We start from the raw sequence: 18579 nt of genomic DNA on the forward strand, positions 1-18579 counted from the left end.
AGGGATTATAATCATACTGATAGTAATGATAACAATTTTCTGGAGGTGCAAGGAGTAAGGGTGTTATCAAGGAGGGTAAATAGCTTAACTACTGACCCCATACCAGTATTTCTGATGCAGTTAGCAAATAACTTGACCTGAAAATGCAGTAAGCAGGACAAATTTTCTAATTTATGATAAAGATTCTTTGATCTGAAATAATATCTTTACCATAGCTATTGCCTGACCTGTTTCCAACCTTTTCCTTTTTTTCCTAAATTTTACAAAATTCTCTTCCTGTAAAGAAACTGTTCCAGCCGCTGACCATTGAGGTGCCAGAATGAAGTGTTTCCTATTCATACTGAACTAAAAATTGCTTAATATTACTTTCAAGTTCTCATGCATTAAAACTCTGATTTTGGTCTGTTTAATTTGAAGTGCACAATATTTGATCAAGAAAATAACCAGAAGAAAGCATAACATGAATAACCATTTATTATTGCAGATAGTTAAGTAATAATAACCATGAAATACACTTCAATACGTTTTGTTCCCATGCTGTTCATTTGGAGTCAGACAACTGACAATGGTGTCAGCCTTTAGATGAAACATACTGTCGCAACATTTGGGAGATGTCTTTGGAGTCAGTCACCTCTTCAGGCAGGCAACCTTCCCCATCCTGAATCGTAGGATCCGCACCAGAATTCAGTAATAACTCTACAATATCAGCAAATTCACAGGCAGAAGCTGCAAAGAGACAAAGAGAAGGGAGTGAGTATCTATTATGTTTCATTGACATAGTCAAAAACTATAAAATGATTGAAGTGAAAGAATCTCCAATTTTTTTCTGCAGAAAATTTGTCATTTTTAATAAAATAACACTTCAAAAGGTAAGGAAGTGACTCCTTCGGGATCAGCAATAGTGTAATCAGAATGGTAATGAGGGTGAGGATGAGGGTAACTGAGCACTAAGTAAGCTCCTATATGAAATGTAGACAATACTTAAGCATGAGCTTTAAATTGCAAGTAAAAGTTGTGCCACACAAGTGTCATTCAATGTCTAACTTTGATGTTTAACTATATTACCATTGCTGAGACCTCCAGCTTCAATGGAGGGAGGGGTCACCACTCAACAAACAATTAAATCAAACAATCAAAAAGACATGAGCTGCAAGGATAGATCACAGCTTAAGTTTTTCAAAGTGGGTGACTCACTTCCAGACTAGCTAAAGTCTCTACAAGGCATAAGCAAACTATGTGAATGAAGATTTTTCACTTGCCTGAATTAGTGCAGCTTCAAGAATAATACACATGGGATTTTGCTGGATATCAATCGCTGACCCTCACTCTCCTGAATATATTTTCACTAACAGTTCCCATTAATAGATATGATTTTTTAATGACTATCCATCATCATTTATTGAAGAAAAAAGTGCAGATTACAAATGCTTAACGATAATGAATGACTGATAGATATCATTAATAACCAACATGGGATAACTGGAGTCAGATGGGAATAGTGTGCCAAGTTGGTAGGGTGATACCAAATACCCATTTTACTGGAAATATAAGAGACTGTATTGTGTGATTAAGGGGGATGACAAAAGGGCAAATGATAAATCCTTGCTCATAGGAAGAAACTCAATTACTAGATTGCCTTTACAGAGGAATTCAATGTCATCATATGAATGAGGGTGAACCTCAAAGGCTCAAGGACAACTTCTATCCCACTGTCCTAGGGCTATTGAATGTTTCCCTAGAACAATAAGATGGACTCTTGATCTCACAATCTACCTCTTTGTGACTTTGCATCTTACTGTTTACCTGCAGTACACTTTCTCTTTACTTTGCATGCTGTTCTTCTTTTCCCTTATACTACCTCAGTGCACATTGTATGAATTGATCTGTATGGGCAGTAGGCAAGACAAGTTTCTTACTGTACCACAGTACATGAGACAATAATAAACCAATTTATTAAAATATTTCACAGTTATTGTAGGTTCAGTAATATGCCCCTACTTGTTCTCTTAACACACACCTTTAAACACATATATACACATTTTTAAAAGTCATTTTGTCAAAAAGCTCAGTTATCAAAACTGGGGTCAGAGATTAGTTTATCACTATTCTACCACAGATTTATTTGGTTTTTACCTTATTTGGAACCAACTTATTTGGAATCAGCTTGCACTGATTAGAATAGTATAATAAAGTAAAATAGAGTTATGTATTTTACCTGCAAATCATGTTGTAAAGCACATTAAAGTGCTGTTGATGTAAAAGTCCACAGGTAGATTGTATATTATTTATAAATAGTAGTCCATTTTAAACTGTTCAACTAACAAAATATAAGCTCATGTTCATAAATTCCTCTGCATAGTATTAGCAACACCCAACATCAGACTCTGACCATTAAATAAATTAATCTGAGAATAAATTGTAAAATAAATATCACATTTACAGTAGAAATTATTTTATCTAGCTTTTCACATATTTTAGGCTCATTATTTTCTTTCTCATTCTGTCAGAACTGATCTTACCCTTGAACAATTTAATTTATTTAAATAGGCTCTTAAATACTGCCAGGCTTCTAAATTTAATACTACTACTACTACTACTACTACGTCAACTCAGGCCTAGGGGGCCGGTGTCAGGCAAAATTTAATAACTAATCAGTAAAAATTAAAGTGTGAATTGGTTCCTTGCTGATGTCTTTAGCCTGTCTCTGTAATTACCTTCCATATCACATACATTCAAAGGGAGACACAAGAGATTATAGATTCTGAAATCTGATGCAACACACAAAAAACTGGAGGAACTCAGTGGGTCAGACGGCATCTATGGAGGGAAATAGACTGTCAACACTTCAGTCAAGACCTTGTAAAACATTCAAGAGTTCTGTTTTCCTCTGCACATCCTGATTTTATTTGCTCCACTAATTCAGTTCTGCCTTGAGTCATAAAGAATTGAGAATTCACAGCTCAAATTCACAACATCCCCCCTTCCTCCTTTAAAAGCAGTCTTTGAAATCCACCTCTTTGACCAAGCTTCTGACCAGCTGTTTAATACTGCCACATTTTACTACAGGTCAACCTTCACTAATCTGGTACCACTGGGACCTGAGGAGTGCCGGATTAGTGAAAATGCTGAATTACAGAAGGATCACATTAAGCATAATCAGTGCCGGATTATCGAAGGAACTAGATTACAGGTAGTTGGATTAGTGAAGGTCGACCTGTATATGAAAGATATTACTTCAATGCAAATTGTATTATTGTTAAGAGATTAATATGGAAATTAATTGTAACTGGCTTTTTAAATCAATGTAGTTTAATTTAACAGGAAAAATAGGTAAAAAAAAAGAATTTTCTAAATAACAACATAATTTACTAAGAGTTAAAAACATTGTGTCCAAATGACAGTATTAATAATAGTAACAGTGAAACTTATGTCCATTTGAAGTCTAAAATATATACTGAAGTAGTTCCTAAGTATTTTGCATGACCAAAGTTTATCTGGAGATATAAGGAAAGGCTAATTAGCATCACAAAAGCTTAAACACAAGAGATACTGGAGATGTTGAACAACAAACACAAAATGCTGGAGGAACTCAGCAAGTCAGGCACATCTATAGAGGGTCCATTGCCTCTTTTAATGCTACGATAAGGCCACACTCATGCTGGAGCAGCAACACCTCATATTCTATCTGAGTAGCCTCTCACCTGATGGCATGAACATTGATTTATCTAAATTCGGGTAATTTCTCCCTCCACTCTCTTCTCTTCTTTTTCCATTCCTGATTCTGTTTACTCTCTCACCCCTTGTCTTCTCCTCATCTGCCCATCCCCTTCTATTAGCTTCCTTCCTCTTAACCTCATCCACCTTACCCGTCCCAACTTACATCATCGCCCCTCCCCACCTACACCCTCACCTGGTTTCACCTATCACCTGACAGCTTGTATGCCTTCCTCTTGCCTCACCTTCTGATTTTGGCTTTTGCCCCCTTTCTTTTCAGTTCTGATGAAGGGTCTTGGCCCAAACATCAACTCTCTATTCCTTCCCTAGGTGCTGCCCGACTTACTGAGTTCCTCAGCATTTTGTGTATCACAAACATTTGTTGGGTTAGACACCAATTGTCAGTGCACACCATCAATTTAGGTGTATAATAAATGATAAATCATTCTGTTATCCATCAGTACAAAGTTCTGCAAAAAAAACTGCAGCAAATTACCTAAAGAAATGTAGATCCATTACATGAGAAGATCAGGAGTGAAATATATAATATGTTGATATAAACTGTCCGTAAGAAGACAGGAATGTAAAAAGAAAATATACTTTGATAATAAATATATTTTGATATAAATATAGAACAATTATAAATGTTACTATATCTAATGAAACCAGAAATTTAACATAATATTCCAAAGCTGCAAAAATTACAATTGAAATGATGCCTGATGCAGACTATGTTTTATTCATTTGTTAATTTTAACTGGGCAGGGTTAAGCCCAGATGTTCTTCCGGTAAGATGGTGGCGCACATACACACAGCAGCCTCTTGGGGGACAACCAAAGGTGCTTTCTTCTTTGTTAAATGTGTTTTTATACAGTTGGGGGTGGCCTCGCTCATCGGTGCTGCCCTCCAGTGTTGATTTGGTGGAATTATAGGCTGGACTGCCCGGAACCATCAATTTGCAGGACTTGTCTCTCAGGGTTTTGGATTAAAAATGTGGTTTCTTATGGACTATGTTCTTTTTTCCTTCCCTTTCTTGCTATTTTGAATGCGTGTGTATGTTTTTGCACCTTGGCCCCAGAAGAACATTGTCTTGTTCGGCTCTATCCATGTATGGTTTGAGTGACAATTAAATTTGATTTGATTTGATGTTTAAGACTACAGAACACCCCTGGTATAGTTATACTGAAAATGATGCAACATTGTAAGTTATTACTTACTTCCTCCCTTGATTAACAGTCCGGTAAGACACAAAAGGTCAGGGATTGTGTGTTGTCAAGGGGCCAAGTGGAGAATGGCTATGTTTTGGGACCAACAGTAGTGGTGGGGTTCTGAGATCAAAGATTCGAGAGCAGAATGGGATGACTGGCCTGACAATCAGCTCGGCTGAAGAAACTGATCCAAAGTATACAGTATCTGTTTTAAAATAAGTTGGCAAACTGTTATGGTAATACGAGACAAAGGGTGACAGTGGAAGGTTGCTTTCATGATTGGGAGCTTCAACCAGTGGTGTATCACAGGTATCAGTGTTGGAACCCTTGCTGTTTGTAAATACAGTTTGGATATCAGTGTAAGAAGCAAAATTAGTAAATCCGCAAATGATATGAAAATTGGAGGTGTTGTTGATAGTGAGGAGGATAGCCATAGGTTGCAGAATGATATTCATCAACTATCACAAATCGGGCAGGACAATGGCAAATGGAATTAAATCCTGGCAAGTGTGAAGTGATGCATTTTGGGAGCCATATCCCATGAATGGCAGAGCCTAGGGACCATGGCGTACAAGTTCACAGATCTCTGAAGATGGCAGGTGACAACACAGGGAGATAGGGTGGTGCAAGTATATAGGTTGTTGGCATTTTATTTATTGATTGATTGATAGACACAGCGCAGAACAGGCTCTTCCAGCCCACTAAGATACACTGCCCAGCAACCCTTGGCTGTTGTTCGGGGGCCTGTATATAACTCCCACCAGGGTCTTTTTGCCCTTGTAGTTTCTTAACTCTAACCACAAAGATTCTACATCTTCTGATCCTATGTCACCTCCTTCTAAGGATTTGATTTCATTTTTTACCATCCCTTCTGCCTACCTGCTTGTCCTCTCGATACAAATCTTTTTTCAGCCACGTCTCAGTGATGTCCACAATATCATGTCTCCAATCTCTAACAGTGCTGTAAAATCATCTACCTTATTCCAAATACTCTATGCATCCAAATATAATACCTTCATTTCTGCATTCATTACCCTTTTCGATTTTGCCGCCATCCTCACAGTCTCACTACACACTGCATCGACTTGTATATTAACTGCCCCATCTACAGTCCTATCGCTCTGGTTCCCATCACCTTGTCAACTTAGTTTAAACCCTTCCCAAAAGCTCCAGCAAACCTGCCTGCAAGGACATTGGTCCCCCTCAGGTTCATACTCAAGAGTACTAGTCAACAAGCTCCAAACCTAAGCCTCTGTGCCTCCCTCTTCAACTGGATACTTGGCTTCCTTATCAGGAAGTGCAGATAAGAAATAACATCTTCTGCTCACTTACAATCAACACTGGCGCACTTTAAATGCCATCTACAAATTTGCCAATGACACGACTATTGTTGGCAGAATTTCAGATGGTGATGAGAAGGCATACAGGTGTGCGATAGATCAGCTGGTTGAGTGGTGTCACAACAATAACCTTGCACTCAACGTTTTTAAGACCAAGGAATTCATTGTGGACTTCAGGAAGGGGAAGTCGAGGAAACATACACCAGTCCTTAATGAGGGATTAGCAGTGGAAAGGATGGTCAGTTCTAAATTCCTGGGTGCCAACATCACTGAAGATCTATCCTGGGTCCAAAATATTGATGCAATTATAAAGAAGGCATGGCAGTAGCTATATTTCATTAGGAATTTGAGGAGACTCAGTATGTCACCAAGACGGTCACATATTTTTACAGGGGTATCATGGAGAACGTTCTAACTGGTTATATCATCTTCTGGTATAGAGGGGCCACTGCACAGGATCAGAAAAAGCTGCAGAAAATTATAAACTTAGCCAGCTCCATCATGGGCACTAGGCTGTCTAGTATCAAGGCCATCTCCAAAAGGCAATGCCTCAAAAAACCGGCATTCATCATTCAGGACCCTCATCACCCAAGACATGCCCTCTTTTCATTGTGACTTTAAGGAGGAGGAGATACGAGAGCCTAACGATACATAGTCAACATATAAGTACCAGCTTTTTCCCCTCTGCCATCAGATTTCCAATGGACAATGAATCCAAGTTCACTACCTCACTATTTTATGCCCTCTTTTTGCACTGACTATCTTTTTTTTATATATAAATATATATATGTGTGTGTGTATATATATATATATATATATATAATTGTAAGATGTCGTTTTTTATTACCTATTGCAATGCACTGCTGCTGCATAATAAATTTCATAATATATGACAGTGATTATACTCCTGATTCTGATTCTAACCAGGATATCTTTGGACTGTGGGAGTAACCTTGAGCACCCATAGGAAACCCAGGTACATACAGGAAGAACGCATAAACTTTCTTACAGAATTGAACTCTAAACTCCGATGCCCCAAGCTGTAATAACGTAACACTATCTGCTATGCTAGCCTGGTGCCCAGCCAGGACAAGGGAGGCCTTGGTACAACTTTACAAAGCATTGGTTAGGCCACAGCAGCAACACTGGTGTGCATTTCTGTTTGCCACTACAGGAAGAACACAATTACATTGTAGAGGGTCTAAAGAAGATTCAACCGTAGGCTGCCTGAGGTGGAATGTTTCAGTTACAAGAAGGATAGGTACTCTGGGCCCTGTTTTCCTTGCAGCAGAGGAGGTGGTAGTGGGGAAGGGCAGAATGACTTCTTGTAGGTATATAAAATTATGAGAGGGATAAATAGGGTAGAGGGCAAGAAATATTGCTTGACAGAAGCTTATTGGATGACAGGACATAGGTTTAAAGTGATGAGAAAGAGGTTTAGAGGAGATCTGAGAAAAATTCTTTTCATTCAGATAGTGGTAGAAATCTGGGACACACTGCCTGATAAAGTGGTGGGGGCAAGAACTTTCACAATATTTAAATAGCATTTGGAGGAACAATAGCATCACCAAGGCACAGTAGCGTATGGACCAAGTGGTAGTAAATTGGAATTAGTATACACAGATACTTGATGTTTACCATAGATAAGGTGGGTTGAAAGTCTTGTGCAACTCTAATAACAAACATTCAAGTGCATTCTTGAATAATAAGAAAAATAGGTCAGCCAGTTGAGTGGTGTCACAACCACAACCTTGCACTCAATGTCAGGAAGACCAAGCAACTGATTGTGCACTTCCGGAAGGCGAAGTCTGGAGAACACAAACCATTGAGGAGTTAGCAATGGAATTGATGAGCAGTTTCAAGTTCCTGGGCGTCAACATCTCAGAGGATCTATCCTGGGTTCACCATATTGATGCATTCATGAAGACGGCATACCAGTGGCTATACTTTTTTAGGAGCTTGAGGAGATTTTGTATGTCACCAAGGTCTCTAGCAAATTTCTAAGAAGTACACGGACAGCACTCTGACTAGTCACATCACAATCTGGCACAGAGGCTCCAATGTATGGGATCAGAGACGCAGTCAGCCCCTCTCAAGCACAAGGCTCCCCACCACTGAGAACAGCTTCAATAGGCAGTGTCTCCAGAAGGTGGCATCCATCATTAAGGACCCACCCACCCAGGAAAAGCTCTCTTACCATTACTGACAGCCAAGGGGGTGGTGGGGGGGGGGGGTACAGGAGCCTGAAGACCCAAGACCTCAGTATTTTAGGAACAGCTTCTTCCCCTCAGCCATCAGATTTTTGAATGGTCCATGAACACTACCTCGCTATTCCTCTTTTAGCATTTTTAATTTATTCATTTATTGTAACATAGCAATTTGGTATGCCTGCACCGTACTGCTGCTACAAAAAAGCACATTTCACGACTGATGTCAGTGACAATAGACCTGATTCTGCTTATCATTTCCTTCACTTAGATGATATCAAAAGGATGTATCACTCAGTTTTGGTTTCCCCATTAAAGATGTTCTAAAGTTCAAAGTCCAAAGTAACTTTTATTATTAAAGTACATAGAGTATATGTCACCATTTACAACCCTGAGATTCATTTTCCTGCAGGCATACTCAGCAAATCTATAGAGCAGTAACTATAACAGGATCAATGAAAGATTGAGTAGAATGTAGAAGACAACAAACTGTGCAAATGCAAATATAAATAAATAGCAATAAACAACAAGAACATGAAATAACAAGATATAGAGTCCTTAAAGAGAAATCATTTGTTGTAGAGACATCTTAATGAATGGGCAAGTGAGTATAGAAATCTCTTTTTGCTCAAGACCCAGATGGTTGTGGGGTAGTAACTGTTCTTGAACCTGGTGGTGCGAGTCTGGAGCCTTTTGTGCCTTCTACCTGATAGCAGCAGTGAAAAAAGAGCATGGCCTGGGTGGTGGGGATAGCTGATGATGGATGTTGCATTCCTGTGACAGCATTTCATGCAGATGTGCTCAATGGCTGGGAGGTTTTTACTCATGATGTACTGGGCTGAATCTCTTTTTTGTTCTTCCCACATCTCTTATTTTCTGTAGTTTACAACATACTTTCTCACATTTCCGGATTTGAGAAGCAGTTACTCTCTCCACAGATCCTACATGTCTAGCATTCCAAAAGTTTCCAGTATCTGTGGTTGTTTTTGCTTTTAAAATACTCCTGTAAAGGTTGACAATTCAGTAGGAACAAAGTCCTATCCGGGGACTGCACAGACCCCATCATTTGAACTATTACTCTGGGCATCATATACAGTATATATTGATGTATATACAAAAGGGAATGCTAAGAGATGATAATACATTAATAGGGTGGTGTTACTTTTTTATATTTTCTTATGATATGGAAAACAGTTATCTGTCCCAGTGAGTCTATGATGGCTCTCAGAATAATCCCCAATTATTTCCTAGTAATCGATTTTCTCTCATATGGATGTCAACACCACCCAGATTCTTCAGAGTTCAAAGTAAAGTCATTCTCAAAGCACACATGTTATCATATACAACCCTGAGACTGATTATTTTGTGGGCATACTCAATAAATACAAGAAACACAATGGAATTAATGAAAAACTGCCCCTAATAGGAAGGGCAAACAAAGTGCAAAAGACAACAAACTATGCAAATACAAGAGAGGGAGAAACCAAATAAATAAATACATACATACATACATAAATAAATAAATATATGGGGGGTGATTTATAAGTTTGCGGCCTAAGGTAGGAGGAGTCAATTCTAGCACATTTATTTTTCCTACATTTACACACTTAGTCTAGCAGCCGTGGAGCATACAGATCCCTTTTTGTAGAAGTCGGCAGCTTGGACCTCCAGAAGTGGTCCACAGCGGGGGTGATTGATAAGTTCGTGGCCTAAGGTAGAAGGAGATGGGTTATTAACTTCAAACTTTCTGCATTTTCACTAAAAAAGTTGAACTGCACGTGCATGTAACGAGAGCTGTATAACTCATCACCTTCTACCTTAGGCCACAAACTTATCAATCACCTCTGCTGTGGACCACCTGGAGGTCCACGACACTCTCGTGACATGTATGTGCAGTTCAACTTTTTGAGTGATTATGCAGAAAGTTTGAAGTTAATAATTGATCTCCTTCTACCCCAGGCCACGAACTTATCAATCAGCCCTGCTGTGGACCACTTCTACAAAGAAGGGATCCGTATGCTCCACGACCGCTGGACTAAGTGTGTACATGCAGGAGGGGACTATGTTGAAAAATAAATGTGCAAGGTTTTCTAAAATTGACTCCTTAGGCCACGAACTTGTCAATCGTGTGTGTGTGTGTGTGTGTGTGTGTATGTATATATATATATATATATATATATATATAAAAATCAAGGAATTGAGTTATAGAGTCCTAGAAACTGAGTCTATAGTTTGTGGGGAACAGTTCACTAATGGGGTGAGTGAAGTAGAGTGAAGTTATCCACTCTGGTTCAAGAGCTTGATAGTTGATGAGTAATAACTGTTCCAGAACCTGGTGGTGTGAGTCCTGAGGCTCCTGTACCTTCTTCCTGATGGCAGCAGTGAGAGCAGAGCATGGCCTGGGTGGTGGGAGTCAATGATGATCAATGCTGCCTTCCTGGCATAGATGTGCTCAATGGTGGAGAGGGCTTTACCCATGATGGACTGGGCTGTATCCACCACTTTTTGTAGGCTTTTCCATTCAAGGACATTGGCGTTTCATACCAGACTGTGATGTGAAGAGTCAATATACTCTCCATCACACATCTATAAAAGTTTGTCAAAATTTTCGATGACATGCCAAATTTTTGCAAATTTCTAAGAAAGTAGAGGCATTGCAGTGCTCTCTTTGCAATGACACTTGTGTACTGGACTGAGGACTGATCCTCTGAAGTGATAGCATCGAGGAATTTAAAGTTGCTGACCCTCTCCACCTCTGATCCCCCGATGAGGACTGGCTCATGGACATCTGGTTTCCTCCTAATGATGTCAATAATCAGCTCCTTGGTCCTGCTGGCATTGAGTAAGAGGTTGCTGTTATGGTACCACCTAGCCAGATTTTCAATTTCTCTCCTTCTTTGTCACCACCTTTGGTTTAGCCAGCGACAGTGGTGTCATCAAACTTATCGCATTGGAGCTGTGCTCATTCACATGGTCATAAATGTAAAATGATTAAAGCAGGGATCTAAGCACACAATTTGTGATGCACCTGTGCTGATGGAGATTGTGGAGGAGATGTTGTTGCTAATCCAAACCGACTAGGGTCTGCCAGTGAGGAAATCAAAGATCCATTTACACAAAGAGGTATAAAGGCTTAGGTCTTGAAGATTATTTATTAATTTTGAGGGGATGATAGTATTGAATGCCACACTGTAGTCAATGTAGAGCATCCTGATGTATGCACCTTTTCTGTCCAGATGTTCCAGCATTGAGTGAAGAGTCAATGCTGTTGATATGTTGTGACAGTAGGCAAATTGGAATGGATCCAAGTTGCTTCTTAGGCAGAAGTTGATATGTTTCATTACCAACTTCTCAAAACATTTCATCACAGTGGATGCAAGTGCTATTGGGAGATAGTCCATGAGGGAGATTACCACTTTCTTCTTAGGCACCAGTATAATTGAAGCTTGCCTAAAGCACATGGTTACCTCAGAACGAAGCTAGAGGTTAAAGAAATTTGTGAACACTCCAGCCAGTTGATCAGCACCAGTGTTTAGTACTTGGTCAGATATTTCATCTGGGCAGGATGTTTTCTGCAGGTTCACTCACCTGAAGGATGCTCTTACATCGGCCTCAAGATTCCGAAATCACAGGATCATCAGATGCACTGGGAGTTCACGAAGGTGTCTCCAAAATGGGTCAAAGTAAGCATAAGTGTCACTGAACTCACCTTGGAGCCCAACCTTGTTGTTACCTATGCTGCATTGTTTCCCTTTGTAGGAGGTGATAGCATTCAAGCTTGCCACAACTGTCGAGCATTCTTCAGTAATTCAAATTCATTCTGGAATTGCCACTTTGCACATGAGATGGCTTTTTGGAGATCGTATCTCGACCTCTTGTATTTTACTTGGTCGCCAAAATGACCTAAGTACCACTGATCTGGCCTGTAGCAGACTGCAGATTTCATAGTCTAAGGCTTTTGGTTAGGGAAGACTCTCAATGACTTTGTAGGGAGAAACTCATTTACAACTGTATAAAGTCTGTGATAACTGTGGTGTAGATGAGTCCTTGAACGTGGCCCAGTGCACCAACTTGAAGGAATCCCGTAGCTACTCCACTGCCTCCATCTTCATTGTCCTTCCTTCTGAAGCCTTGCTCTTTTGTCTCTGTCTATATGCAGGGAGGATGAGGATAGCCAAATAATCAGATTGCCTGAAATGCAGTCTAGGGATGGAACAGAAGGCCTTCCTAATTGTAGTACAGGTCGACCTTCACTAATCCGACTACCTGTAATCCGGTTCCTTCGATAATCCGGCACTGATTATACTTAATGTGATCCTTCTGTAATTCGGCACTTTCACTAATCCGGCACTCCTCAGGTCCCAGTGGTGCTGGATTAGTGAAGGTCGGCCTGTATAACAGTGGTCGAGTGTGTTGGGATCTCTGGTCCTGCAGGCGACATGCTGATGATAATTGGGCAGGGATTTCTTCAAACAATTCTGATTGAAGAACTCGACAATGATTTGAAAGGCGTCAGTGTAGGCTGTTTCCTGTTTGTTGATGTTGGCACTCAGTACCTCAAGTGGAAAGTGGCCAGTGAGTGAGTGGGCCAGCGAAGAAGTGGAGCTTTGAGACTTTGACTCCAGAGATTCTGGCAGTTTTGGCAGTTGGTCTGTGCAACAAGTTAATCAAAGTTTGAATAGCTCAGACTCAGCAGAAAGCGGCTGCTTGGGCAATCGAGGTCAGGTGACCAAGCATTTTGAAAAGCTGAAACAGATAAATAGAGGGATAGCTCAAGCGAAGCGGCCAGTGAAGGAGTGGAGCTTTGAGGCTTTGACTCGAGAGGCTTCAACGAGAGGAGGAGGAGGAGAAGCTTGCTCGCAGTTAGTTTTTACAATGTCTCCTGAGACAGTGATATGCCTCTCATGTGAGATGTGGCAGTCTTGGAGGGAAACTCCCCTCTCCCGCAGTCACATCTGCCAGAAGTGCATACGGCTGGGTGATCTGGAAGACCATGTAAGGAATCTGGAGCAAGAGCTGGATGATCTTCGACTCATAAAGGAGAATGAGGCAGTCATAGATGAGAGCTACAGGGAAGTAGTCACACCTCGGCTGTCGGAAGCAGGTCATTGGGTGACAGTCAGAGGGGGGAAAGCGAAGGTGAGCAGACAGGTAGTGCAGAGCACCCCTGTAGCCATTCCCCTGAATAATAAGTTTACCGTCCTGGATACTGTTGGCAGGGACGACCGACCAGGTGTGAGCCACGGTGGCAGGGCCTCCGAGACTGAGTCTGACCCTGTGATGCAGAAGGGTGGGACAGAGAAGAGGAGAGCTGTCGTCATTGGAGACTCTATAGTCAGGGGAGCAGACAGGAGATTTTGTGGATGTGAGAAGGAGACCCGCATAGTTTGTTGCCTCCTGGGTGCCAGGGTCTGGGATGTCTCTGACCGGGTGCACGACATCCTGGAACGAGAGGGAAAGCAACCAGAAGTCGTGATACATGTAGGGACCAACGACATAGGCAGGAAGAGGGATGAGATCCTGAAGTGTGAATTTTGGGAACTAGGCAGAAGGCTGAAGAACAGGACCTCAAGGGTGGCGTTCTCAAGATTGCTGCCAGCTCTACGTGACAGTGATGGTAAGAATTGGGAGATAGCAGTTGAATGCGTGGCTGAGGAGTTGGTGCAGGGGGCAGGGTTTTAGATTTTTGGATCATTGGGATCTCTTCTGGGGAAGGTGGGACCTGTACAGATTGGATGTGTTGCACCTGAACTCGAGGGGGAGCAATATCCTTGCAGGTAGGTTTGTTAGTATGGTTCGGGAGGGTTTAAACTAATTTGCAAGGGGGCTGGGGCCCAGAGCGATAGAGCAGTGAAAGAAGTGCATGGAGTAAAGCCAGATCTAACATACAGAGAGGCTTTGAGGAAAGAGAAGCAGAATAAACGGTGTAAAGACAGTAAGGTAGAAGGGTTGAAGTGTGTGTACCTCAATGCAAGAAGCATCAGGAACAAAGGTGATGAACTGAGAGCTTGGATACATACATGGAATTATGATGTAGTGGCCATTACAGAGACTTGGCTGGCACCAGGGCAGGAATGGATTCTCAATATTCCTGGATTTCAGTGCTTTAAAAGGGATAGAGAAGGCAGAAAAAGGGGAGGAGGGGTGGCATTACTAGTCAGGGATACTATTACAGCTACAGAAAGGGTGGGTAATGTAGCAGGATCCTCTTTTGAATCAGTATGGGTGGAAGTCAGGAACAGGAAGGGAGCAGTTACTCTACTGGGGGTATTCTATAGGCCCCGTGGTAGCAGCAGAGATACAGGGGAGCAGATTGGGAGGCAGATTTTGGAAAGGTGCAAAAATAACAGGGTTGTTATCATGGGTGACTTTAACTTCCCTAATATTGATTGGCACCTGATTAGTTCCAAGGGTTTAGATGGGGCAGAGTTTGTTAAGTGTGTCCAGGACGGATTCCTGTCACAGTATGTGGACAGGCCGACTGGGGGAATGCCATACTAGATCTAGTACTTGGTAATGAATCGGGTCAGGTCACAGATCTCTATGGGTGAGCATCTGGGGGACAGTGACCACCGCTCCCTGGCCTTTAGCATTATCATGGAAAAGGAAAGAATCAGAGAGGACAGGAAAATTTTTAACCGGGAAAGGGCAAATTATGAGGCTATAAGGCTAGAACTTGCGGGTGTGAATTGGGATGATGTTTTTGCAGGGAAATGTACTATGGACATGTGGTCGATGTTTAGAGATCTCTTGCAGGATGTTAGGGATAAGTTTGTCCCGGTGAGGAAGATAAAGAATGGTAGGGTGAAGGAACCATGGGTGACAAGTGAGGTGGAAAATCTAGTCAGGTGGAAGAAGGCAGCATACATGAGGTTTAGGAAGCAAGGATCAGATGGGTCTATTGAGGAATATAGGGAAGCAAGAAAGGAGCTTAAGAAGGGGGCAGAGAAGAGCAAGAAGGGGGCATGAGAAGGCCTTGGCGAGTAGGGTAAAGGAAAACCTCAAGGCATTCTTCAATTATGTGAAGAAAAAAAGGATGACAGGAGTGAAGGTAGGACCAATTAGAGATAAAGGTGGGAAGATGTGCTTGGAGGTTGTGGAAGTGAGCGAGGTCCTCAATGAATACTTCTCTTCGATATTCACCAATGAGAGGAAACTTGATGATGATGAGGACAATATGAGTGAGGCTGATGTTCTGGAGCATGTTGATATTAAGGGAGAGGAAGTGTTGGAGTTGTTGAAATACATTAGGACGGTTAAGTCCCCGGGGCCCGACGGAATATTCCCAGGCTGCTCCACGGGGCGAGGGAAGAGATTGCTGAGCCTCTGGCTAGGATCTTTATGTCCTCGTTGTCCACGGGAATGGTACCGAAGGATTGGAGGGAGGTGAATGTTGTCCCCTTGTTCAAAAAAGGTAGTAGGGATAGTCCAGGTAATTATAGACCAATGAGCCTTACGACTGTGGTGGGAAAGCTGTTCGAAAAGATTCTTAGAGATAGGATCTCTGGGCATTTAGAGAATCATGGTCTGATCAGGGACAGTCAGCATGGCTTTGTGAAGGAGAGATCGTGTCTAACAAGTCTGATAGAGTTCTTTGAGGAGGTGACCAGGCATATAGATGAGGGTAGTGCAGTGGATGTGTTCTATATGGATTTTAGTAAGGCATTCGAAAAGGTTCCACATGGTAGGCTTATTCAGAAAGTCAGAAGGCATGGGATCCAGGGAAGTTTAGCCAGGTAGATTCAGAATTGGCTTGCCTGCAGGAGGCAGAGGGTCGTGGTGGAGGGAGTACATTCAGATTGGTGGATTGTGACTAGTGGTGTCCCACAAGGATCTGTTCTGGGACCTCTACTTTTTGTGATTTTTATTAACAACATGGATGTGGGGGTAGAAGGGTGGGTTGGCAAGCTTGCAGACAACACAAAGATTGGTGGTGTTGTAGATAGTGCAGAGGATTGTCAAAGATTGCAGAGAGACATTGATAGGATGCAGAAGTGGGCTAAGAAGTGGCGGATGGAGTTCAACCTGGAGAAGTGTGAGGTGGTACATTTTGGAAGGACAAACTCCAAGGCAGAGTACAAAGTAAATGGCAGGATACTTGGTAGTGTGGAGGAGCAGAGGGATCTCGGGGTACATGTCCACAGATTCCTGAAAGTTGCCTCACAGGTGGATAGGGTAGTTCAGAAAGCTTATGGGGTGTTAGCTTTCATAAGTCGAGGGATAGAGTTTAAGAGTCGCGAGGTAATGATGCAGCTCCATAAAACTACGGTGAGGCCACACTTGGAGTACTGTGTCCAGTTCTGGTCGCCTCACTATAGGAAGGATATGGAAGCATTGGAAAGGGTACAGAGGAGATTTACCAGAATGCTGCCTGGTTTAGAGAGTATGCATTACGACCAGAGATCAAGGGAGCTAGGGGTTTACTCTTTGGAGAGACGGAGGATGAGAGGAGACATGATAGACAAGATAATAAGAGGAATAGATAGAGTGGATAGCCAACACCTCTTCCCCAGGGCACCACTGCTCAATACAAGAGGACATGGCTTTAAGGTAAGGGGTGGGAAGTTCAAGCGGGATATTAGAGGAAGGTTTTTTATTCAGAGAGTGGTTGGTGCGTGGAATGCACTGTCTGAGTCAGTGGTGGAGGCAGATACACTAGTGAAGTTTAAGAGACTACTAGACAGGTATATGGAGGAATTTAAGGTGGGGGCTTATATGGGAGGCAGGGTTTGAGGGTCGGCACAACATTGTGGGCTGAAGGGCCTGTACTGTGCTGTACTATTCTATGTTCTATGTTAACATTGGCTTTTGCTGGTAGGTAAGCTGCGGTCGGGATCATGAAGGGCAATTCTTTTGGTAAGTAGAATGATTGGCACTTCATTGTTGAATGTTCCAGATCGGAGGAACAAGAATGCAACAAGACCGCTACATTCAAGCGCCACGAAGAGTTTATCATGAAACACAGACCCCAACCTTTTGTCTTTTCTGAATCAGTAATCCAGTCCTTCCAGTGTATTGAGAAGCCTTTGGAGGTCACCAACGTATCTGCTGTGTCTGGAGTGAGCCATTCATGGATTTCATAGATTCTTCTACCAACTACTTACTTAAAGTGGGCAATTAATATACCAGCTGCACGTCTTTGGGATACGAGAGGAAAGCTGAGCACTCAAGGGAAGCCCATGGTGTCAAAGGGAGAAGATACAGACTCCACACAGATAGCAGCCCAGGTTAAGATCGAACTTGGTAACTGGAGCTGTGAGACAACTATGCAACATTGCACCATTTGCTTGCTGGAGATCAATGTTTAACAAAAAGAGATTTACCAAGGTTCCTGATATTGGAAGAGTAAATGGAGATCAGGCAAAAGAGAACTGGGATTGAATGTCATGCTCTCCATCACAGAGCTGAACAATGTCTCAGTGGTCAGTTATGCAGCATGGTCACTGAGGGAGGATGGCTGGCATTCATGGAATTGTACCCATCATTAGACTTTCTTAAGACAGACAGTAGAAATACAGCATTCGTGTTACGTATTTGCATGAGTTATTTATAACACAAATACATATACATACTCATTAAACATGCAAAAATTGCATTAACATAAATAATATTCTGAAAGCTTGCATTGTGCAAATTAATTCTATCATAGCAAGCTGTGTATAAAAATTGAAAATAGAAGCTGGCTTACATTAGAAGTCACAGTTCAAAGAATGTTCATGTAATGTATGTGTAAGACTCAGGAGGTTAAGAAGCTGAATTTATGGTGCACTGGGGCCCCATTTATCAAATGACAGAACTTTGGCCTTGTGCAGAGAAAAGGGAAAATGAATGTGTGCCTCTGCTAAACTTCATCAACTTGCATTATGCCACTTGTTCAGCTCTTTCTGTCCCTTGATGTCAGGGTCTGTCCTGGTGGGACTGAGGCAGCACACAACAGCAGATGGTGTCTCTGAAGCAAAGGGCTCCGAGGACACAGAGCCCGCCTCATCCCTCTCATGCGAGTCCCCCTCCTCCTCCGAGAACAGTTTGATTTCCTCTGGGACTGCTTGTGGGCAATAAAGTAATCTCAGGAGGGCTCTTGTCTACACATCAGGATATTGCTGATTGTTT

General features: G+C 41.9%; 1 protein-coding gene across 2 annotated transcripts in view; it reads right to left on the bottom strand.

Annotated features, from left to right (window-relative positions):
* Positions 1–456: 456 nt before the first annotated feature.
* The window catches only part of acbd6 (acyl-CoA binding domain containing 6), a 221059-nt gene continuing 202936 nt past the window's right edge, over positions 457–18579 (bottom strand). For both annotated transcript variants that reach the window (XM_063064879.1, XM_063064878.1), the window contains one exon: positions 457–726. In XM_063064879.1, the coding sequence (XP_062920949.1) occupies positions 572–726 (155 nt within the window). In that variant the 3' untranslated portion in view covers positions 457–571. The remainder of the gene's footprint in view (positions 727–18579) is intronic.

This window comes from Mobula hypostoma, chromosome 12 (assembly GCF_963921235.1).
Source record: "Mobula hypostoma chromosome 12, sMobHyp1.1, whole genome shotgun sequence".
Classification (NCBI taxonomy): Eukaryota; Metazoa; Chordata; class Chondrichthyes; order Myliobatiformes; family Myliobatidae; genus Mobula; species Mobula hypostoma.